Source organism: Diorhabda sublineata, chromosome 4 (genome assembly GCF_026230105.1).
Source record: "Diorhabda sublineata isolate icDioSubl1.1 chromosome 4, icDioSubl1.1, whole genome shotgun sequence".
In the NCBI taxonomy this organism is placed as follows: Eukaryota; Metazoa; Arthropoda; class Insecta; order Coleoptera; family Chrysomelidae; genus Diorhabda; species Diorhabda sublineata.
Window position 1 is genome coordinate 27,402,712 of NC_079477.1, and position 23,844 is coordinate 27,426,555.

General features: G+C 32.4%; 1 protein-coding gene across 3 annotated transcripts in view; it reads right to left on the reverse strand.

The window, feature by feature from the left end:
* Positions 1–14,637: 14,637 nt before the first annotated feature.
* Positions 14,638–23,844, reverse strand: part of LOC130443193 (GATA zinc finger domain-containing protein 14) — a 200,322-nt gene continuing 191,115 nt past the window's right edge. For 2 of the 3 annotated variants that reach the window (XM_056777709.1, XM_056777708.1), the window contains exons 12-15: positions 23,330–23,519; positions 20,611–20,875; positions 20,423–20,552; positions 14,638–19,105 (exon numbers count right to left, since the gene is read on the reverse strand). In XM_056777709.1, coding sequence (XP_056633687.1) covers positions 17,695–19,105; positions 20,423–20,552; positions 20,611–20,875; positions 23,330–23,519 — 1,996 coding nt within the window. In that variant the 3' untranslated portion in view covers positions 14,638–17,694. The remainder of the gene's footprint in view (positions 19,106–20,422; positions 20,553–20,610; positions 20,876–23,329; positions 23,520–23,844) is intronic. The other variant, XM_056777710.1, reaches the window with a different exon arrangement.

Consider the following 23,844-nt stretch of genomic DNA (forward strand, 5'->3'; position numbering starts at 1 on the left):
AAAACTTATCCTCATGTCAATTTTTTCTGATGAAATTAAACTTTTGAGCATAGTTAAGTCTACGGCCATCCTTCCGTCCTGGTCGCAGCGTTCGTGTCGCCGCGACCAGGTCGCAAAAACGCTATCCATACTTTCTTATGTCGATGGTCATGGTAGCAGCATTCGACATTTCAACGGCAACGAACTGATTAAGTTTCATTCAGTCTGTTGACAGACAAGATTACGAGGAAACGTTAAGATTGAAAAAATCTAATACTGAGGTATTTATATATGAAATTAATACACGGCTGCCGGTTTTAAATGTAAAGTAGAAGTAATATTCTAATAGACTCATCAAGGGAAAATTATGTATCGAAGTGAGCAGTACTGTGGTGCAATACTGGGATGAACTCAATAATGCTGATAAAAGTATGAAAAAAAACTTTTCTTGGTTTTACGAAGACCAAATAGTGTGAGAAACTAGCGACATAAATAAATCTCTTTGCGTTTACTGAATGGATAGTATATTTTCTTTTCTCTCGATTTTTTCGTAAATATCTCGAGACAATAACTACTAACAGTACTTTATCTTCTATAGTTTGATCTGAACTGGAGAAGGAAAACGCTTAGTTTAAGAATTTACATTACAGCGACCTGATCGTCACAATCGTGTCGCTGCGACCAGGAACTAAACTTAGGCAAGTCTTTTACGTTGATATCTCTTTCATTTTTACTCGTAAAAAATATTGTTAATAGATTTTAATAGATGTTAATATGATTTTACTAGATTTCTAAAAAATATTTCTTTTCAGCCCTCAATTTTCCGAAAATTTGTTTATTCCTACAAGTTTAATGAAAATAATGATATTATATGGAAATATTTAAAGGAAAGGTTTATATAAGTTGTTTTCAAATTTTGAGAATTAAAAATGATGGCAGCATAAAGGGAATTTATATATTTTATGGCTAAAGCCCGATTAATACGAAGTTAATTTGAAACGTAAGAAGTCATTACTTGCGACGGTCAAAACTTTCCCAAATCTCTTGTGAAAACTGTTTTATATAGTTTTATATAGAATAAACGTAAAGTAAACAAAATGTTGAATGTTCCGAATTTATTTTAACATGCATTTATGATTTTTTAGATTCGATTTTGCCATACTTTGAGTGATTATATTTAATTTAAATTTTGCGCACTTTTCATAGACTGATAAAAAAGCAATAATTCGATCAAAGAGCTGATTATCTTGACTAGATTTACCAGGATTCATAATTTTTTTGTATCCTTTGCATGAGAGTACGAAAGATTGAACTATTGGGGACCATGCTCAGAATTTTGTATTTTTAAGTTTAGCTGAAGCTTTTTATTCAAATTTTACGTAATAAAATCGATTCATTCGATAATAAAAATACAATATAGTTTAACACACATCTAATTCAATTATTCTTAATTTCTAGAATTATTCTTAGTTTCTAGAAGTCTGCATGCCCCGTCGACATATTTTCAATCATTTGACAACTGTGGCAGACTGACACTAATCAAAAATAATAATAATGCTACCAACATATGTTGCCCCCATGAGTCCAACTTCTATCTCAATGAATTAATGACACGAATTAATTAATTTATTGATATTGCAAAAGTTACCACTATTGAACTCCGATACATTTATTCACTCACCAGCATTAGGAGTTACGTCAGTCCCAGCAATTTCAGACATGGTTTTCCAATGTCTTTTTCTCAAACAATCATTGCAAATAATTTTCATAACTTTCACTGATGGTTGGAAAGCTTCGATCCGTTTCAAAGCAGTACCGCACAACTTCAACGGGGCCGGCCAATTTAAAATATCAGGATCATCCACCGTTCCTTTGAATCTAAGAGTAATATTTTCATCTTGAGCTTGTCTTAACTTCTGTCTGTAAATTTTGTATGTATCAGATAATTCTTTTTGGTATTTTTTTACTGCATTCTTGGTACTCTCGTAATTTAACATCTCAAAAGGTCCGTCTTGCCAACAGTAGAGGTTTTGCTGTACTTCTAAACATACTTTCAAGAGATGATGGAATGGATAAACGTAATTTTTTAATTCTTCGTATTCTAAATACGTGGATTTCGGGAAACTTAAAGTAACCTGCAAACATTATGTGAATCTCTTATTATTTTTGTTAATATTGGTTAAAATATCAGCCTTTTCTCAGTGAATATGATATTTCTGAATTTATTTCAATGCAAATTAAAATTTTATTTATAATTTTTGGTTTTATTAAATGTTTATCAACAAATAACCAAACTGACGAGATTTTCAATAAGTTTTTGCGTTATATATTGCTTTATAAAATGGTAAGTAATCTTCTTTTTGGATTCATTGATGTTAATGTATTTGTATTAAAAAAATTACTATGCGAAGTTATAACATATTTATTTGCATTCGAAAGGTCAAAATGCGTCACAAACCCTTGCCTGATATACCTGATACTAAAGTTATCAATCAGTCAAAATCAGCGTGCCAATTACATCTATTGTATATATAAATAAATATTCCTGTTAGTATGAATGGCAGTTTACCTTGACATAAGGCATTACATGTCTATCATAAGCGATAAGCTGTCAAACAATCGCCTCTAATATCAAACTAGATCTGTAGAAGCTTCCAAACTAACGCATACATATCATAACAGACCCATCGTAATATTACATTGAGCATTGAGATTACCAGAACGTTCAGATAAATAATGTAGATGGCTCTGTTCATAGTTGCCTTAAGTTTGTAATTTTCGAGCAAACTGAAGACGTTGCCTTAGTTGGTTAACGATTAGAAGAGTATTTAATGTTGTCAATAGTGATAGAATTAGTTATGAGCGTTTGGTGAAGGGGTTTTATCAATGCACCCCTAAGGTGAGAGTACATATCGAGTATGCTAAGAAAGAGTGCCCGAATCAAGTGGTATGGATACATTTAGGTTTTCTTCGATGTACATTGCAAGTAATCTGAAGACAATCGTGAGGAATACAAGAAGAATTTCATCGTACATCCTGGTCGTACAGACATCGATATGGTGAACGTTCTGGTCGTCCGAGTGAGGTGGTTACTCCAGAAAACATCAAAAAAGTCCACAAATTAGTTATATCTAATCGTAAAATGAACTTACGTGAGATAGCTGAGGTCATAAAGATATCAGAAGTCAGTGAGTTTACAATTATGCATGAACATTTGATTACGTGAAAGTATATTTCAAAGTTGGTGCGCGTTTACTCACAGTCGATCAAAAACAAGAACGTGTTGATGATTCAGAACATTATTTGGTCATGTTAACACGCAATAAATAAGATTTTTCGCGTCAATATGTGATATTGGATGAAATATGAATCCATAACTTCACTTCCGAATCAAAACGATCATCATCTGAAAGGACTGCAGCCCCGGGGAACCACGTCCGATGTGTCCAAAGACACAACAGTCAGCTGGGGAGGTTATGGTTAACTTAAACCAAATAGTTCAGATCTGGTCCCTAGTTAGTACTGGCTATTCGCTGATCTCAAAAAATGGTCGTCGGCTAGAAATTCAGCTCAAATGAAGAAGCAATTGCTGAAAATGAAGCCTATTATGAGGCAAAGGACAAATCCTTCTACAAGCACGGTATCGAGAAGTTAGAGAAGCTTTGTAATGATTGTAGTGCTATTGAAGGAGATTACATTGATAAATAAACTTGATTTTTGTCATTTTGTGTTAGTCACACGCCTTGTTGAGTGTTAAGTTAGCTATTAGCTTCAAAAAATATTGGGAGTGCTGCAACTTTCTCTTGCATTTTAATATAATGTTTGAATAGTGCTTTTGAATTTTTTAAAAATCACGAAATAGCTTATCCTCTCGACACACGATGCATCTTTACATTAATTTCGAAGTATCTATATGGTTAAATCTTCTAATTATTTTTTTATACATTCAAATATCTATTTACTTACTTCTTCTTGATTTATCCACTCTATCTGACTCTCAATTTCCCTAATTTTTTTCATATGTAACGTTATAAAATTCAAATAACTTTTGGCGTTATCAATATCATCCATCTCGTCTAAAATCACCAGTAAGGGAAAAACTTCCTTAACCATTTCGGAAACGTCTTCAACTATTTTTTGTAATTTCTCTTCGGCGTCATATTTAAGACTGTCAAAAATTGCGGATTGATCTTCCATTATAGGTAAAATTTCTGTCAACCATTGAATAGACATGGCATTTAATTGCATATGTTCATCGGCTAGAATGCCTAAATCGATTATTTTACATAGGGAAGCTAGTGCTTCATTCACTCGTGTTTCTAGATTGTTGAGCTCTTCGTTTCTTATCTGTAATTAGGGAAAAATTGTTCTCAATTGACAATAGTAAGCTACTATTATTTATTATACTGAATAGCAAGCATATTTGTTCAACAACGCGTTTTTTCTTATTTATATTTCGATTTAAAACTAAGTGAAACAAATACTGTTTGTAGTCGATCTTCGTGAATGAATTCATTATTTTGTCAAATTATATTAGTATCGACTTTGAGATGGGTTGACTTCTTTGATGCAAATCTATGATCAACGTAAGTTACTATACTCTATTTGGAAAGAGCGTAGATTAATAAATGCTCATTATAAATTCAAAACCCTGACATTTTTAGTACGGTATTTTACGTCTAAAATTTGGAATATTTAAATATGCCATTGATAAATAAGTAGCTGGATAGAGATATATTTTCCCCATAACTGACCGTACTAAAATGTAAGCGGTTACCTAGATAATCCAAATGACCATCCTTTTGTTTCCAAAATTGAAGGATATCTTTATTTCTCTCTATTTTAATACTTTCACACCAACCTCTGAATCTCCCTAAAGTAAGAAGACCCTTACCATCATAGCCGTTGAAATGGGGTTTTCGTAAAAAATACACATTACTATATGAATTTTTGCGTTGTTTTTCCCAACAAAAATTTAGTTCATGTAGACCGTGCCAAAGCTTATTCCTGCTGATTGGTGGCCATCCGTCTTCCAAAAAGAGTGCCAAAATTTTATCAATGGTAGGAATTTTCTTTTTAAAGTAAAATGAGTGAACTTTTCCGCGAATTGCATATTTGTAATCCTCATCGATGTAAACCTTTGGCCTTCCCGACCGAGACTTTGGACCACTGAAACATCCATTTACTTTCCTTAAGAAGTTTGTAGACCGTTGATTTTCCTAGAACTGTCACCTTCAAACACATATTTGTTAGATCATCCACAATCCACTGAAGAGTACTGATATTTTAATGCACCATATACATTTAAAGCCATGGTTTTCTCGTTAACAGAGGGTACATGCGTCTATACTTTATATATTGGAGTATAATTTTCAAAGGTCGACATATTGAATATTCATTTAAGTTTTGTAAACGTTTCTATGACAAATACTGCGCTAGAAATAATTTTTTTCTACGACCGTGCGTTTTAACCCACTTTCCCGCACGCATTTTAGTTTTGAAAGTGTCACTTTCCCGCACTAGTGCGGGAAAGTAAAATTATGCACATTTTGACCATATTAGATAGTTTTTCACTTCTGAGATTATAACTATTGTTACTACAGGTAAATAAATATTTACGAAATAGTCCATCAAACAAAATTTAAACCTTTTCTAGCTTTTTTAATTTTTTGAAAATATAAAATAATACAGATATTTTTTATATAACCATGTAATTGTTACTAAAACGTCAAAGTTGTTCAAAACGTCTTGGAAGTGACCGAATAAGTGCAATCTTCTTCTAAATTAAACCACATTAAACCGAATCCGATACAATAATATTGATGGATTCATCCGACGAAGAACTTCCCGAAGCCATTTTGAAGGCTGCAAATGAAACTAATTCCGAGTTGTTACCTGCCCAATGACTTAAAACCGTTGCCGTCATCGTCATCGTCATCTTTATGCGACCTGCAACCGATGCCATCCTCATCGACGTCATCTACCTTCCAGTTAAAACCAAATAACTCCACTGGACCGGCAATTCTTACTTGTCTACAGAATATAACAAATTGTGTTTTCAATATTAATATTTATAATAATTAGTAGTTTTTAATTAAAGTTTTGTATATTATTATGTTTGTTGGAATAAAATAATTTTTGAAAAATGGGTTAGTATACTTTTTTGTATATACGGTCGTAGAAAAAATAATGTTCCTAACTTATGCGTAAAGTGTCTTTCCCGCACTTGACCGCTTGCCCGTCGTTCGGGACAACTGCAGTCGCGTGCGGGAAAGTATCACTTTCCGCACTTGTTAGGAAAATAACTATTTCAAGCTTTTTGTTTGGATCGAATGGATGTTTCACTATCATATTCTATATCATCTAGTGAATTATAGCTTGGATTTGGATCCTCCATATCACTTATCTCATATGAGTTAATTGCTAAATGCTTTAATTAGCGTAATTTCAAAAGCATGCTTAGAAGTGTACCGAGCATTTGATTAAATAAAGGGCCAGAATGTTACTATTATGTTTATTTATAAGGTAAAGGGCTTTTCTATCATTTAGAATAATGAATGTTATACTTACCCATGTCATAAATTTCCCAATTTCAATTAATTCTTCTGTAGTTTGCGGTTTAGTCCCTGCTCTCATTTTTATATGTTCGAAAGTTTCGCACAAATCGGTAACTTCCCACAGATGTTGAGACGACAATTTTCCAAAAACGAGATCTATGTTCCTGTGAAGACCGTAGTGAAGGTTTTTTTTGTAATTAATAAAAGATACTTTCGCTATTCTGAAAAATTCGTAATCCGGGATGAACATAACTTTATCTAAATATTTTCTGTAGAAGTTTATTTTCTTACAACCTTCTTCGAAAATTATATCTACTATTGATTCAAAGAAGCCATTGGAGCAAATATCTTTGTAAACAACAGATAGAGCGTTGTTAATATTGTTTAAATATTCCATAATCGGTTCAAATTGTTTGTTTATATTCATTTTAATATTTTCTTTACAATTATTGATAAATTCCTCTGTCAAGTACAGGTTGATTGGATTTTTTCTATTTCCTCCTAGTTTGTAGGTTAATAGATCGAAAATATCATTTCTTATCCCTAAAAGTTGAATCAAATCGGATCTTTAATGGCCAAATTGCGTTCAAAAGTAGTTGTTGACATTCTATGAATAGCAAAATTTATTAAAGAAACTTCGAACGAACACTTTTGAGTATTTTTGTACAGTTTTAAGATTTGATTTGGAAAATAAACCCGTTTAAAGACATATTTCTTAAGATTCCAGAAATGCACTTACCACCAAAAAAAATGCTTCCATAGAAAAGACAGTTTACTTTTACGGCTCTGACAATTGAAGTGATCAAAAAGATTGTAGAAAACTATGATAAAAACTATCCAGATGATTTACAAAAAGAGTCCTATCAAATTTCTACAATCAAGTTCAACATCAACAATGAAGTATAGAAGATGTTGATCAGAAGACCACCGAATAGCCGAACAAACAGATTATTGTTATATTAGATGAGCGTAAGATCTTGAATTTACTTCGCTAACTATAGTTGCATTGTGTACCTCGGACTGTTTAGTCAAGCATCACCGATTTGTAAAGTGAGCTATGTCTCTAAGATCTGTGCAGATTACCTTTTCTGGCTTAAATAAGCTTGAATATAATTATTGTAGTCTTTGTTTATGGATTGCCTAGCAGTAACAAAGGAGGTGTTGGGCGCTTTCTTTTGATTCTTCACAGATGCGAAAAGAGCTGTCGAGAGTTTCTTCAGGTGGTAATTCACCGGCAGTGTCCAGTAAGAATACCAGTAACTCTCCTTAGCTCGTCTTTGTTCAATGAAAGTGCCTTTTCAGACCAGTTGGTGGAATAGGAAAAAATCTTTTCAATTGTTTCAGACCTGGGGTTTATTCTATGTTTCTGATTTTTCTCGTTTCCCCTTTTCTTCATAACCATGTCTTAGCGGCTTTTTGAGAAACCTATGAAAGGTTGTGATGCTATAGAAGGAATTGTCTCCCCTTTTTTCGCCAGATGATCGGCTTGTGCCATGTACATCGGTGTGGCCACGTATCAACAAAAGAGTAACTTTATTGATTGCTTCCATTGATTCTAAAGATTCGATGCAGTTCGATACTAGCTTTGACTCAATTCTATAAGAGTCAAGTGCTTGCAGGGGAGCTCTACTATATGATAGTCTGAGCCCATTGGGGTAGCGAGCTTGGTTACATATAATTCTGCCCCTACATGTCTTTTTTCCGTTTTCGATTAATCAGCGTAGGCTAATGAGCCTCGTGGCCATGCAATTTCTACATTTACCCATTGCTGTCGATTTGTTATTATAATTTTATCTATGATAAGATTGCCAGGCAGCTCATCAGGCTGTATGCTCTGTTTCTTGTATGCCTTTATTGCCCACTTTATTGCTCTACTTTTTATAAAGGTCTTCAAGGAGAGCAAGTCTAAAATAACTTGTAGTGCTGCCGTAGGACATGACCATGTCGCTCTTGTTATCGCCCTTTGCAACTTATCTAGGATTATTTCCCTAATTTTGATTTTTGTTCTGGCTTCTATATAGAAGCTGCCTAGCTCAAGATAGGTCGCACAGTGCTATTGTACATCCAGTTAATCATTTTGGGTTTTGAGCCCCAGATTATTATTCTATTATTCTACATCAGTTGCCTTATGGCTTACAGCTTGAAGATGTTGTTTCCATCTTCAATGTCTGACTTAAGGGCTAGTTCGACCTCGTTCATTCTGATTGTTTTTAAGAAGTATTTGTTACTCTAGTGAATGGAACTAGGATAGTCTTTGAGGGGTTTATACTCAGAACTTTATTGACACCTAACCATCTCTGAGCGTTTGTTAGGAAAGACTCTATTTGTTCCCAAGCGATACCATCATGCTTACACAAAATGTTCTTAACTCCAAATCCGTATTGGAAGAAGACAAGAATTTAGTACAAAAATAGGTGCGCAGAGTTTTGGGATTTATGTCAAGAAGGTAAAAATAACCAATATTTCCATAATCTGGAGTAATACAAATTACTGGTCATTCTTCCACTGAGTTTCTTAAATTATGCTTAAGCCTAAGTGAAGACCATTATCCTAATATTGTTGAGAAAATGAGAAGAAATAACATTGCCGTGCACTACCAACATGGTTAGCTTAAGCTCATTAACTGAAACAATGTTCCACAAATTATTTATAATGATACCAATACCAATAGAAAAAAATCGATCAAAATTGTTTCCTACATTTTCCTATATTGTGATATTGAAACTAAATATTTAAAAATGATATTAAATCTTGTAACATACCCAAAATATTATCAATAAAATTATGATAGATTTGTATAACTTCCTGTTGAGTAGGCTTCAAAATTAATCCATCAGAGAAAGTAACTTCCAAGAATATATAAGGTTTAGGATCTCTGGCAACTGTAAAATCCCTTATATCTCTTAAACTGTCGGCAATGGAATCGCTGATATGAAGATTTACTACACCAGTAGCAACCTTCAACAAATGGTGATCCTCGTGTTCTTCTTTTTCAACTAGAGTCATTATCCTCGAATATAAACCGTGAATTTTCTTAGCTGCTTTTTCACTTAGTTCTTTATATTCGTATTGGATGTCTTCTACATTTACAACGTGATCGAAATGTATTTGAAATAGCTTTGAAGATAATTCTAGTACGCAATCTTTTTGAATCTTCCTAATTATAGGACAATGAAGGATACATTTATCTTCTAATAATTTTCGTGTAGAAAGAAATTGTTTATAATTCTCAGTACGACCGACGAGTTTATATGGGGTAATTGTGAATTTACCTTCTGGATGATAGTTTTTAATTCTCGTATTCATACCGGCGTAATGGATTATCTTTATAAAATCTAACTTGACTTCCCTCATAAAATTACTAACAAGCTCAGGGTGTTGTTGTTCCAATCCTCGTGCTTCTATTCGTCTTCTTATAGCCTTTTCTTGTAATTTAGACATTTCGTTTATCGTATAACGTTCCGAGAGTTTCCTAAAATCTTCAGCTGTTAAAGATCGACACGGTATTGGTCTGTATTTACCGTATTTTTTTGATTTTAGTTTAGCTTTCATAGCAGTCCCACACATATAGTCAACTATTTTCTTTTTTTTACCTTTTTTAATAGCGAATAGTTTATTCAAATCTCTAGTCGTGTCTAAAAGTACAGGTTTTTCTACACTAAGCATTGGAATTTTTGAAAATTTATAACTGATTGTATTTTGTTGATACATTGTTTAAGAATAGCGTTTGAAAATACACTGATTCTACTGTGAAATTGTTTACATTACCTTGGAAACCAAACAGAAACGTAATTGATTTTCCAGGGTATGATTCAACAGCGGATTCGAGCGGTCGCGGTCGGTTGAAAAGAGAAGCAAACTACAATGTACAAAAAAAATACACTGCCAAAAATAAGTAGTGGAACATTTCTTTTGGTCTTTATATTCTCAATATATTATATAAAATGTGTGTCATAAATAATTTCGGATTCCAATGTTTATTTTAACATGGTTTTAGCCCAACGTTCAGGAAGCTCTTTGAAACTAAAGTTCCTCCTGAGAACAGTTTCCAAAGAACTGAACCTATCCACCTCATTAACAGTTTATTATGCCCTTATTGAGTCCCACCTCCTCCATGTTCAGAATTAGTTAAGGGCTCAATATTTTACAAAGCAAAAAAATGCACAATCACTTGCCAATTCAAATCAAATCGATATAATCTTTTCCCGCATTCCACAATAATTTGAGGGCATCTTTGCTACTTTCCAAACGATTTCTATTTTAATAATAATATTTAATTCCGGGCAAGCAGGAGCAACCAGATAGACGATGTCGTTTATTAACAGAAGAAAGAAAATAGGGTTTAGTATTGAGCCTTGAGGCACTCCACATTCTATTGGCTTGGCAAGAAGACATCGTGGAATCGACCCTTACAAGCATTTTGTCCTTCAAAGTTGTGTCCAAGACATATTTATGCAATAGCAATAGCAATATATTTATCTAAGTGAATTAGACGTTTCTCGAAGCTTAGATTGGATAATTTTGATTTCTCTTTAGATCGGGGAGACAACATAAGACAACGTCATGCTAAAGACAAAATTGGAAGTAAATTCTTGTCAAATAAACTTCTAAAAGTCAAGAACTTTTGCGGAAGATTGGAAAAATTGGCAGAAAATGTATTTGAGTTCCTCATAATCAATACGAATATAATAAAGCCAACGAATCCATTACATGCGACGTTATGTCATACAGAGCTTGGTCACAGGCAACGAAAAACGGTTTCTATATAACAATTCAAACCCACCACTAAGTACTGTGAAGCTGAGTTTGAATAGTAAAAAGTCGCTTCCACTCCTTTGGTGGAGTATTGTTGATTATGAAGTATTGAAACCTGTACCAACTATTGATGCAGATCATTATTGTGAACAATTGGATTGAGTGAACCATTTTTTAATCTATTGTCAACAGAAAAAAGGATTTTCTGCAAAACGACTATGCAAGACCGCAGTGTGGAAAACTAACCTCGGTTTGAGAGGTAATTCCTTATCTACTAGACTCGTTGGATGTCACACCTCGGATTTCCATGTATTTCGATCTATAAAATATTTTCTTAGTGTCAACAAACTTTGATCGAAGTATAATAGTTTTATCTTTGTATTGCAGTTATAGAAACGGGTGCAGAACTTGTTTGTTTCAGCCGTCAAGATTTGCATTTATAGTGCGGTCAACTGTCAATGGAAAGAGAATAAACTATGTTAAACAATACTTGTAACTTATCCCCGTCGTATCAAAGCTATTTATTTTCTAATTCCATATTGATGATGTAGCATACGGGATTTCTTATGTTGATCCACTGTCCGCAATGTTTGTTGGATAAGAGGATGAGTTGAAATAAAATACAAAGTAAAATAAAAACTTTATTTATATCTTAATAAAAACATGTTTTATTAACGTTTAAAGAAGCATAAAAAAGAAGATAATCATACGTATATTTACATTATTTCAATAATCAAATTGTTATATTTTGCATATTTTTAAAAACGGCTTTCTTTTTCGCGTTTTGTAAATGTGACTTTTTGTTACATATTACGTCTAAAGACTTACCTGCTAGTTTGTTTGAAAATCGTTGGTGTTCAAATATCGGTTAGAATATTGAATTTCATAATAAAACGACAGAGAGATAAATTATTATCAGCTATTGAACTAAATCAAAGTGAATTAGGTATAAATTCAACATAATCTTAACTGACGATAAAAATTGAAACAGTATAGAACAAAACAGACCTTCTGATTACCATTTTTTTTGAAGTTTGCAGAATTGTTTGAATGATCAAACTTTCACAAATGACGATGATCTTCAACCACATCTGGTTCAGTTTTTTTCTGATAAGGACCAGAAATTTTATAAGCTCGGAATCATGAAGCTGAAAGAGAGATGGCAAAAGGTCATTGAGCAAAATGGAAAATATATAATGTATGTTTTATTTTATAATTCAATGCCGATATTACTTTGTCGCAATCCAATATTACGACCAAGACTCGTGAATATCTCTATTTAGAGAAACAATAATTATGATTTGATTTCTTGATTTTGAGCATAACAAAAAAACCATAAGTTATCAAAATATAACAACCAGATTAGTTTTTTTAGTGATATATGTATTGCACTACTCCCAACCACCATAAGAAATATATATATATATATATATATACAAAAACGATAATAATAGAAAAGCAGTGACTACTGCACGATGTAGAACAGTAATTATATAACGTACTCTAGTACAGTGATCATTGTAATAGTAAAATTATATAATATACTCGGAACGTTTAAGATTAAGAATATTTTAGTACCTATATTACAAAATAAACTTCCAACATATACATGGGCAATTAACAACAATAATTATATATATAACATATACAAAAATGTATTTATATTATGAATATTATAACAGATATTATTGTATAAAAGTGTATTAACACGTTTATCATAATTACAATTGTATGGACAATAACAAACAGTACACGAAATGTTTTCAAAACATTATATTTATACAGAGCTGTTCAAAGGATTTTAACTTCACTTCATACTTTTAGTTTCCTAGTACCTAGAACTATTTTTATATACTTCAAAATACGCTTCCAGTGTTAACTTACGAGCTGGAGCAATATTTTAATGGAAGTTGAAGTTGAGTCAAATATTTTTCAATACGTAAGTGAAAAAAAAAACAGTTTTTGATTACCACGAAAGTAAATATTCATACGAGAATGGTTCCAGATGTACCTGGCCTGACCTAGAGTAGTAGTAGTTGCTTGAAAAATACTTCTGCAATAGAAAGTACATAATCTCTGCAGCTTATTTTTGTTGTGTGATGCAATACTTTTATTCTAAAGGTTTAAGCCCAACCAATATAAAAGCTGAAGTAGATTCTACTCTGGGTAAGACTGCTCCTTCGTTAAAATATTGGGTAGTAGTATTTAAACAAGGTTGTACCAGCATCGCAGTGGTCGACTAAATGAGGTGACGAATCGACTACAAAGAAGGCAAAGACCGTTCTATCTGCAGGCAATGTCATGGTGTCGGTTTTTTGGTATAAGTGTGAGATAATTTTCATTGAATATCTTGAAAAAGAAAAAAACTATCGACGGCGAGTATCATGCGAAGTTATTGCAACGTTTGAGCAAAGAAATCAAACAAAAACAGCCGCATTTGGCTAAGAAGAAAATGTTGTTTCATCTAGACAATGCACCAGCTCAATCATCCGTTATTGCAAAATCCAAAATTAATAAATTAAAGTTTGAATTGATACGTCATGCACCCTATTCGCCAGATTTAGCCCCCTTGGGTTATTTTTCATTGCTAGTTTTGCAAAAATGACTCGGTGGTCAAAGATTTTCTAAAAAAAAGAGGTGTTGTCGGCAGTTAATGACTAATTTGAGGAGCTTGACGATTCTTTTAATAAAAAGGGTAGTAACCTATTGAATGTCGCTACGAAAAGTATATGGAGCTAGAAGGAGATTACGTTTCCAAAATTTTCGTGTTTTCTTTATTGGGACAGGTATTTCTGGGACCATTCTCGTACATGTGGTTTTTATATACCCAGAATTGCGCGAGAACCTTTAGATTTTATTACCATTGAAGTTGATTGACGCCTCATTTCCATTTACTCAGAATGTTCTATTGATAATTAGACGTATTCACAGGCAACCCTTAAAAATAGCTGATAAACTATCAGATAACCAGAGCACGTTTATGGAATCAGCACCGATACAATATTAAAAGAAATCGATAAAAAAGAATCGAAGAATTGGGGGCTTCTGATGCTTTTTAACTGATGACTGTTAACAAGAAATATTAAAATATAATTTCAATCATTAACATGAATACTTGAAACTTTGAAAACTAATTGACGTATCCTTGACACGATATAGAGAGAAGAAGAAGTATTCTCATATGGGGAAAAAGTTGAAAAAAGGTATTAATATAGGAATTGTAAATGAATTGGAGTGATTAAAAATTTAATTAGTTGATTACTAACAATTTCAAATACTTGCGTTGTACAAAAGTGTGAAAAGTTGTCTAGGGCGTAAATACTATTTGGCGCTTCCTTTGAAATTTATAGTGATGTTAATGTGGGGTCACCCTTATTTACTAATTTTGACGGACACTTTCTCTCACACACAAATTATTTTTTTTTCTTCCATAGCTGTAATGTTACCAACGGCCCCGGATTAAGTAAGGCAGTCTCGGATTTTCTATGTACCTCCCTCTTTGTTAATTGTTCGTAAAAAGTCGCGCACTAAAGGATGTGTCCCACAATATCTCGATTTAATTGCTCGGTACGTGCTCATATAGTAACAGATTTCATTGCCATGTAATGATTATGTAAGGTTTAGAAGGAACTTGCTTCCTAACGTGTCACAGGCGCCTGGTTTTTATTCTGAAATCTTTCCGTCAATTTTAAGAAATTAGATGTTTTATTATTGATCAAAAAGTATAACTATAAGTACTATTGTAATAATAAATAAATAATTAAAAGATCTTCAGTGGTAGGCTCAGGGAAAAAATCACTTAATTAGAAGTTGTTTTGGGCGATTAGAGCTGGAGGAGGCAACACATGGTACTAAATTTAATGTATTTAGTTTTAAAAGAATTATTTTGTACTGTATTATCGATTTCTAAGTTCCTATAACTAACATGTATACATTAATTTTATATAATTTTTTGTCTGAAAATGTAAATACAATAAATAGTAAACTAAAATCTATTTATCAAAGTAAACCAAAACCATGATCAGCGCGTGATCAACACGTGAACATCCCGGGCATTGCAATCCATTCTGTCGTATTGCAATGATCATAAATCTTAGTGATGCGATAATTTTTTCACGGAGTGTGTTTAATATTTAATCGCAATAAAGATCTATATTTGATTTTTTATTATTTTGATAAGATTCTGTATAATTTTTGAAAACAATTCATGTGTAATAAGAAGTCGATACACAACAATTTTTGTGAGGACGGGTTGTACTTGCAAATACTTTAGTGATATTTTAAGTATACAGAAAGTACAATTGTTTGGTAAAGTACTTTTTATTGAAGTTTAAAACTATTTACTATTCTAATATTAAAGATACTGCCCTTTCCGTACTGGGATTAGTTTTGCGTAGCTTTATAGTAGCAAAATTGTTAGACCTGTAAAATATCAATGACAATTTGTTAATTACAATAATTTTTCCATATAATTGTCATCGCTAATATTGGAATCACACGTACCTATTTTAACAATGTTATATATGTTTAAACAACAGAATTTCTAAAAAATTATGCTGTCTACTAACGAAATCACATTCGCTACAAAATAGTTTTGTAGCGTTTGAACAACCGACACCCCTCAAGGGTAAAGGCCGATTCATAAACTTGACTTTACGTTTGCCGTAGCCATTTGACGTTCGTAGCCAATTCGTCACCCAATTCATAAACTTGACGTTGCTGCCGTTAACCGATTTTTCTGTGTATATTTGTAATCTGGTATTTATGGACGAAATTATGGCAAATTGCGGAGAGTTTTTTTTTATTGGGACAAACGTGACAAACGGATGTGATTGGTTCTTTTCTATTACTACGAAACTTGTTACGAACGGACTACGGGAAAAGTTTCGTTTATGTTAAAAGTCACCAACGGCAGACAATCGGAAAACGGCAACTATGAATGGTCTTATGTATTTAATTTTGTAATAGCAAACGGCAACGGCAAACGGAAAGTCACGTTTATCAATCGGCCATTATACCTACTCGTAAACAGTGAAAGCCAGTATTCCCAACAAACGTCTAGTACGATATAATAAACAATTGAATCACGAGCTCTGTTGCAGCGAAGTTGGCATACTCCACAAAACATGTTGTTTGTGACTTTATTTCAAAGCTAATTAAAATTTTATTTGTGAAGTAAAATTCTAGGTTTGTTAATAGATGAATATTTTCTGATTGTCTACAACTAAAAGTAATCAAAGGCTTTATTAAGAGAAAATTTGTTTTTGTACATTTTACGATGAACAACAAATATAAAATTTTGGCATACAGTTTGAGGAGCAACGGTTTTGACACGCAAGAGGCGGGATTAGAAGGGATGGCTATACAAAAAGTTTAAAAACAGTACATAATGTAAGAAATAAATTCCATCTTTTACATTCCGTAATGCCTAAAGAAAACTACGAAAGAATTAAAAATATGTGCGCTTCAAAGTATGAAAAACATGCTTTAGCAGTGATAGGGGGTTTCAAGATGGTTTTAAGATGGGTACTCGAAAAAACCACGAGATCTTTACTTTTTGGAAATTAGAGCCGACGTCCTTCACTACAAACTGCACTCATGGCCTAAACGAATCGAGTTTCAGAGATTAAAATATTATTTGAATAATGAAGATTGTGAAGTCTAAATCTTTTGAAAAAGCGATTTTGTTTTGAATTGATGAAGTTAGTATTATTTTCGACTCACAAATAAAGAAAATAATGGCCAGTAAAGAAGTCCCAGAACTCCTTCGCCAAAATGTGATAAATTGATTAATATTATCAAAGATAATATGATTAATTGGGTAATCATATTCCTCTATACACAAAAGGAAAAATATTTCTTTTAAAACCTCTTTGTACTTCATTTTATGTATTTGGAGATCTATTGCGATTGCTCTTTGTAAGTAAAAGAAATTAACATGTAAATTAATTTTTTTTTGATTTCTTATTCTACTGAGATTTTCTTTAAAATTGAAATTCGGTTTTGGTTGTTTCAAAAAAAAATTTCTTCATATTATAATTTATTTATTTGTATTTTTAATAAAAATATTGACTAGGTACAGTGAGGTGTCGTTGGTTGTGTTATTTGAAGGTAAGTAGTTAAAAAAAATATTAAAGCAGAAATTAAATTTCAATTTGCCTTGTAAATATCATGTTTTGGGGAGTTCAGCCAAATTTACTTAGACTCATTGTAACAATTAATTATTTCTTTACAACAATATTCCATTTAAAAATTCAGTAAAAGTAATTTTTTTCTGTAAAGTTTATTACAGGTAACACGTTTTTGCAAAAGGCAACTTAAATATTAAATTGAGCAAAACAATTTTTACTGTACAACTACTACAGCCAAAATAATAATAAAAAAAAGATGCTTATTTGTACTACTATTTTTTCCTGGCAGTCCCAGTAGAATCGAGTCCCCACAAATCGTACCAAGGTCCATACATATTTCCATTATGAGGTGATCTTTCGTCGAATCGAGAATTGTATTCTGGATTCTTAAGCCTTTTCTGTAACGTTTCCCCGTAATCCATTAAATTGTTATCCTGATCGTACTTACTATGAGAAGAATTATTACTGTTCGTTTTAGTAAGTTTGGATCTAGGTAATATCGATCGAGGTTCCACTGTGTCTGAAAATTCATCATTGGTAGAGTCGTAATAAGAATTCTTATGCCTTTCGTTATTATCAGCGTCTCTTTGTTTCCCACTTTTTCGTTTACTGCTACTTCTTGTTTTAACTTCCGATTGTATGGATTCGTAGCTCGGACGACTTCGCCTAGTCGCTTCTTGTTTACGTTTCGGATGTTCTTCTTCGTAATATTTATCATCGTCTACGGTTTCTTTTTCACCGTTTTCTCTATTTTGTACTTCTATTCCGAACGTTTTGAAACTGTTCTCTCTTAGCTGGACAATATCATCATGTCTTCTTTCCAATTTCATAATTTCATTTTTATCTTGTCTATTTTTATCTTCTTTTTCTGGTAAATATTTACTCTTTTGTGATAGTTTTTCTAGCTTCTTACCTAATTCGACTACGTTAGGGAATTGGTTTTCGTTTTTACGAAGTTTTTGGTCATCAACTAAGATTGAATCGTAAGGATCATCGCTGGTCATACCAGATTCTGATTCAGAATCTGTGCCAGATGAAGTGTTATACTGTTGGAGAATATTTTTTCTGTTTAAAGTCTTCAACATAAGACCGTCACCATCATCATCATAAAATTGATCTTCGAAATTGTAAGATTTGTTCGGTTTCTTGTACATAGATTCGTTGTTATTAGAAGGTTCTTTCTTGATCGATTCTTCTTTTTTCTTAAAGCTTTTACTACGTTTAATTTCTTCTTTATTTCTGTTACCATTTTTGTTGGGAATTACTTCGATTTTGTTATTATTGTTTATCGTGGTATCTGAATCTTCTGATTTTGCTAAACTTGGTTTTCTTCTTCGACCAATATTCCTTCCATCGTCTTCTGGTTCGGATGCGTTTGATTCTATATCAACTAAGTCTTTGTGTTTCCATAACGCCATTCCTTCTAATATTTCATTGTCAGAAGCGCTTTTACCAAATTTCCAAAATGATTTCGTTCTTTTCACTAATTTGTTTTTCTTTTTGGAAATATCAGGCGAATCAGATAAAAAATGACTATCTGTTAGATTACCATAACTTCTCGATTGTTGAACTGGGTTTCTTTTCTTAGGCACCTGCGGAGTTTCCGTATTTTTGGTCGGAGGTGGTGGAGGCTTGCGGGTAATTTTTCTATCTTCATCATCGATGTTTTTCAGTATTTTTCTTCTGAATAATAAAAAGTTATAATTAAAATAAAAAAAAGAAGCACATCAATGAGCAAAGCAAAAATTAGAAAACTATAATGGTGATGTATAAGGCAAAAATAAATAAAGTAACTGTTATTAAGCGCTTCAGAATTTTAAAACTTAAATTCAGCTCCAATAATTTGTAAAATTAGACATGTTTTTAACTTAATGGCTTGCTGTAATATAATTCAAACGTATTTTTTGTGTGTTTGTATAGTATAACTTAGTATTTGCAAAGAAGTCATGATTTACAAGAGAAAAACTGACATGACAAGCATTTTTCTTCAGAAAAAGAACTTGAAGAACTTGATTGTAAGAAAGAATAAGATCTCTATGCCACTGATTGGGAGCCAGAGTATATTCCATCTGAGGAAAGCGTTAGAAGATGCCATTGAGAATGAAATTAGCGACAGTGACGAAGAAGAAAGTGATCAAGAACATATAATCTAATATTCAGAGTAAAGGGAAAAAAAATGATGAAAAAGAAAAACCTCTATTGGGGCCATAAGCTGGTAAACATAAACAGCTGCGGTTTACTGGAAATGAAAATCCACAAATCGATTTAAATTATGAAATGACTCCATGTGATGCAACGAACAAACAGGTATGCAGAAAGTGTGATTAGAACTAAGCTGAATATCAGCCGAAGTTCAAAAAAGAAAAGTGGACTACACATTTAGAATAAATAAAAAAGTTTTTTTGCTTAATAATTGCGCAACCGATTAAAACTCGCAATATATTGGTCAACAGATATATGAAAATATGGTATCAAAAATTATGTCTCGCAATAGTTTGAGTTAGTTTTCAGGATGCTGGATTCATTAACATAATGCTGTGTCAGTCACTATTTGTTGACGTGGTCTCATTGGCAATTCCTAAATAATACACGTGACAGTGTAAATATTAAACTTCATATCTAGATGTTTTTGAAATAGTTTTTTTGCAATTTTTTGACAAAAATTGCATTTTTAAGTGACTTTATCATTAATATTGTATGAACGCTTTTCACAAAAACGTTAATCTGACAATATTAAATGAAAAGTATAATGGAAAGTGCAAGTAACAACCTACACGTCCATAAAAGTATTCACAGGATAAAATGATTAACAGATTTATGACTGTTTTTCACATACAATAGCCATGTTGTATGGTATGGTATGTACGTGTATAATTTACTAAGTCGCAAGTTAAAAGAAATATCTAAGCACGTGCAGAACTACAAATTAATATAGATCAGGACAATTTGGTGGCTTATTTCTTGTACCGTCTACTTCTGATCAAAATCGATTTAACTTACCGGCTTGACACTTTTGTTTGCCCATGATTGGAATCATCGTCGGAATAATCAATTTCCGGTTGAGGTGGAGGATCATTAGAAAAACCTGAATCGTTGCTACTATGAAGTGAAGCATTTCCAATCGGACCTCCTGAAAAACAATCATTTACCTGAAAACAAATATTTTCTAAAGAAAACAAAGATATTACCGATTTTTCCTCCCTTGGACTGTAAATGAAAAGGCAGCGGTATTCCAGCTGAAGGTTTGTCGGATCTGGATGGTGCTGGATGCGTGGAGTAAGCAGTAGCGTTGGGTGTAGTTGAGAAGTTATAAGATGACGATGATGATTTCATACCTAATGATACATTTTGTGATTGGGCGGCAACGATTTTCGATTCTGGCAGTGACGGTACGGGAACTGGTGCTGGTAAACTTGGCGGAGGTACAATATTAGAACCTATAGCTCGGCGAATCTAAACAAAATCAAAATTAATAATAGAATCATGAAGAGATGGACTTTAACGTTAATTATAGTGTATATTACCTATTTTACCTTCTTTTACAATTTTTTTCGTCATGATTCATTAATAGACTAATTATGATAAAGCTGTTTAGCTAATATGTGGTATATTTTGAATTTAATGGTAATTTCGTACAAATCTGTCGTTGAAGATCATTTATGGTTCGTTTTAAAAGCGTTTAATGTCTATTCTAGAGCCTACGATGACCTACAATTTCTAATTTCGGAGAAATCAGAAAATGGGAGTCTACTAGAAAATTACCAAATTGCTAAAATAAGTCATAAAGAGCAACTGATCAAGATATTAGAAGAAAGCTGATAACTTGACATGTTTTAAATGCATGCTTCCACGTTTTATTCACATGTAGTCATTTGGCAGAGAGCAAAACTTTTTTATAATCTTTACTTCTCGACTGCTGTGGCCATACAGAGAACGTATCATCCATAGAGTAATGAAATAGTAGGACATTTCAATGGTCATTTAACAATTCTTTTAGAGAATGTGGAATACCAGACTCTAAGAAGGTGGACTCTCAATTATTCTTTTTAGATTTGGTTTAAGAATAAGAATATTCTTAGAAGAGCTTATTTCAGGATCAAACTTACGGTTTCAAGAGGATTTTAATATAAATTCAAAGCAAATCGATTGGTTACTGTTTACATTTTCAATGAATTGACATCACCAACAATCCAAAAACTGATAAGGAAGCAGCGAAATTTTTGTAATCTTTACCATTTCTGGCCAGTGGGGGAAAGCCCTCTAAGCTTTTCTGATCTATGATAAAAATAATAATAAATGTGAACGTTTAGAAAAATTGTTAACGTTTAACAAAGGTTGCCATAGTATTTTCAACCTTTTTTATTAAGAGATAAAGTCGATTTATCGACGAATTGGTATTTTTTTACACTGTTAAAGACAAAATCCAGTTCAGAAACCAGCGAGAAGATTTCTTTTCACATAGAGTTTTTATTAGTGATATTTGCCTATAGTAAGCTATTGTTTGTAGCTTTATGGACAAAATCAGTTATCCCAGAATTTTGACACTCAAATGATTTTGTACAAAATTTCTGACTTTTGTTTTATTATTATTTCGGAAGATATCAAGTGTTTTACTTATGCCAAATTAAAATTATACCAATAAAGTAACACCACACAGTACAATTGCGAACTTTCTTTGATTTTGTGATTGCTTTTCAGATTATTTTTCCAATTTCGAGCCAAACCATTTGAGTTCCGCAGTTGTTTGTAATAGGGAAGTTTATTATGTACTAAAGAAAATTCATTGTAATTGAAAAGACGAATACAATAAAGCTTATCAAGACACTTTAATCGCTTCTTTTAAATATGTTTTCTGATAAACGTGAAAAATTAGTAAGTTTCTCATACATGAATTTTTTCTGATAAAGATGTATTTATATTTACATTAACATCATTCCTTCCCATTCTTCATTCACTCTTTTTGGAAATCTACTTTCCGGCGTTATTTTAGTATGTCCTCACTCTTTGAGTTTTTATGCATTTTTTTATTCATTTTACTCACAGATCCTCAGTTCTCGCTTAGTTCTTCTTCTCCAAAGTCCTTCATTAGTTTTTATTTCCCTATAAATTTTCCATATGACCAGTTTTATTTCTTCTGCCTTTCTTATAACCTATGTTCCATTACCTTAATTCACTGTTGGCCGTATTATTATTTAATATATTCTAATTTTGATTGCTTTGGATCCTATGATCTTATCAACTTTCTTAATAATCCTTTTCTTCGCTTCGCTATTCTTTTATCTATTTCAGTCAGTTCTTCGTTTTCATATGTCAGTATTGCTTCCTGATAATAGATTTACAACCGTTTACAATATTTTTTTTCGCTCTAGTTTTAATACTATACTCTTTGTTTTCTCTTGGTTTATTATTAGTCCACTACTCATTTCATTTACTTCTTTGTTCTTATTATTCATAATGAAGATATTTTCTTAAAAAAATCTTAAGGACTAAGATCACGTGCACCTCGGTATGTTGATAAGCAGCTTTCCGCAATATAGGAGAGGTAAGGGACTTCTGAATAGTGGTATTTGAGCTTATAGCAAATATCTTTTAAACGCACAATTATTTATTTAATTCAGGAAAATTTGGAAAGTTTGTAAACATATATGAATGTTTATAGAAACTTGTTGACGTTCCTGCTTCTGTAGCACATAATAGTTATTTGTTGTATATATACGTTAATTAATGATTGTTTATTTTACGCATCAAGAATCGGATTTAAATGTTCATCCAATTATGTTTTAACCCATATAAAAACAATTAATCATTTTCTATATAACGTTGACCCTATTTGAATTACTTATAAATAACACAACCGAGCTAATGACCAATTCATTAATCAAATAAAAGCCTAGCGTTCTACTCTACCTGCTTAGCGGTATTGGATGATCTGTGCAAATTCAATGTATCTCCAAACATACGTGTGCCAGGTGTTTCTATGGGAGGATTACCAGAGGGAGTTCCTGTATCGATTGAAGACATGTAATTGTTACCTATCGTTGGGGTAGAGACGTTGTTGGTATGCGATCCACTTGCAACACTTCGGCGGCTAGGGGAACTACAAAAATTTTGATGAATTATCATCAATAAAATCCAATTTACTATATGAATGGAAAGGTATCCAAGTAGAGAGAAAGAATAGTTGACTTAGAAGCTACAATCTAGTCGTTAAAGACTACAATCATCACCAATATATCATTTGACTTTTGACAAATGCGAAAGAAGCAGTGATGGAAAATAGAATCTTTGATTCAGAAAAGAGAAAAAAAACTAAGAAATTTGAAGGAATAGAAGATTGAAATATGAAGAACGCGTTAATGTAACGACTTAGAAGTTCAGAATTGTGATGAAAAATGTCTTTAATCACTACAACCATCACCAAT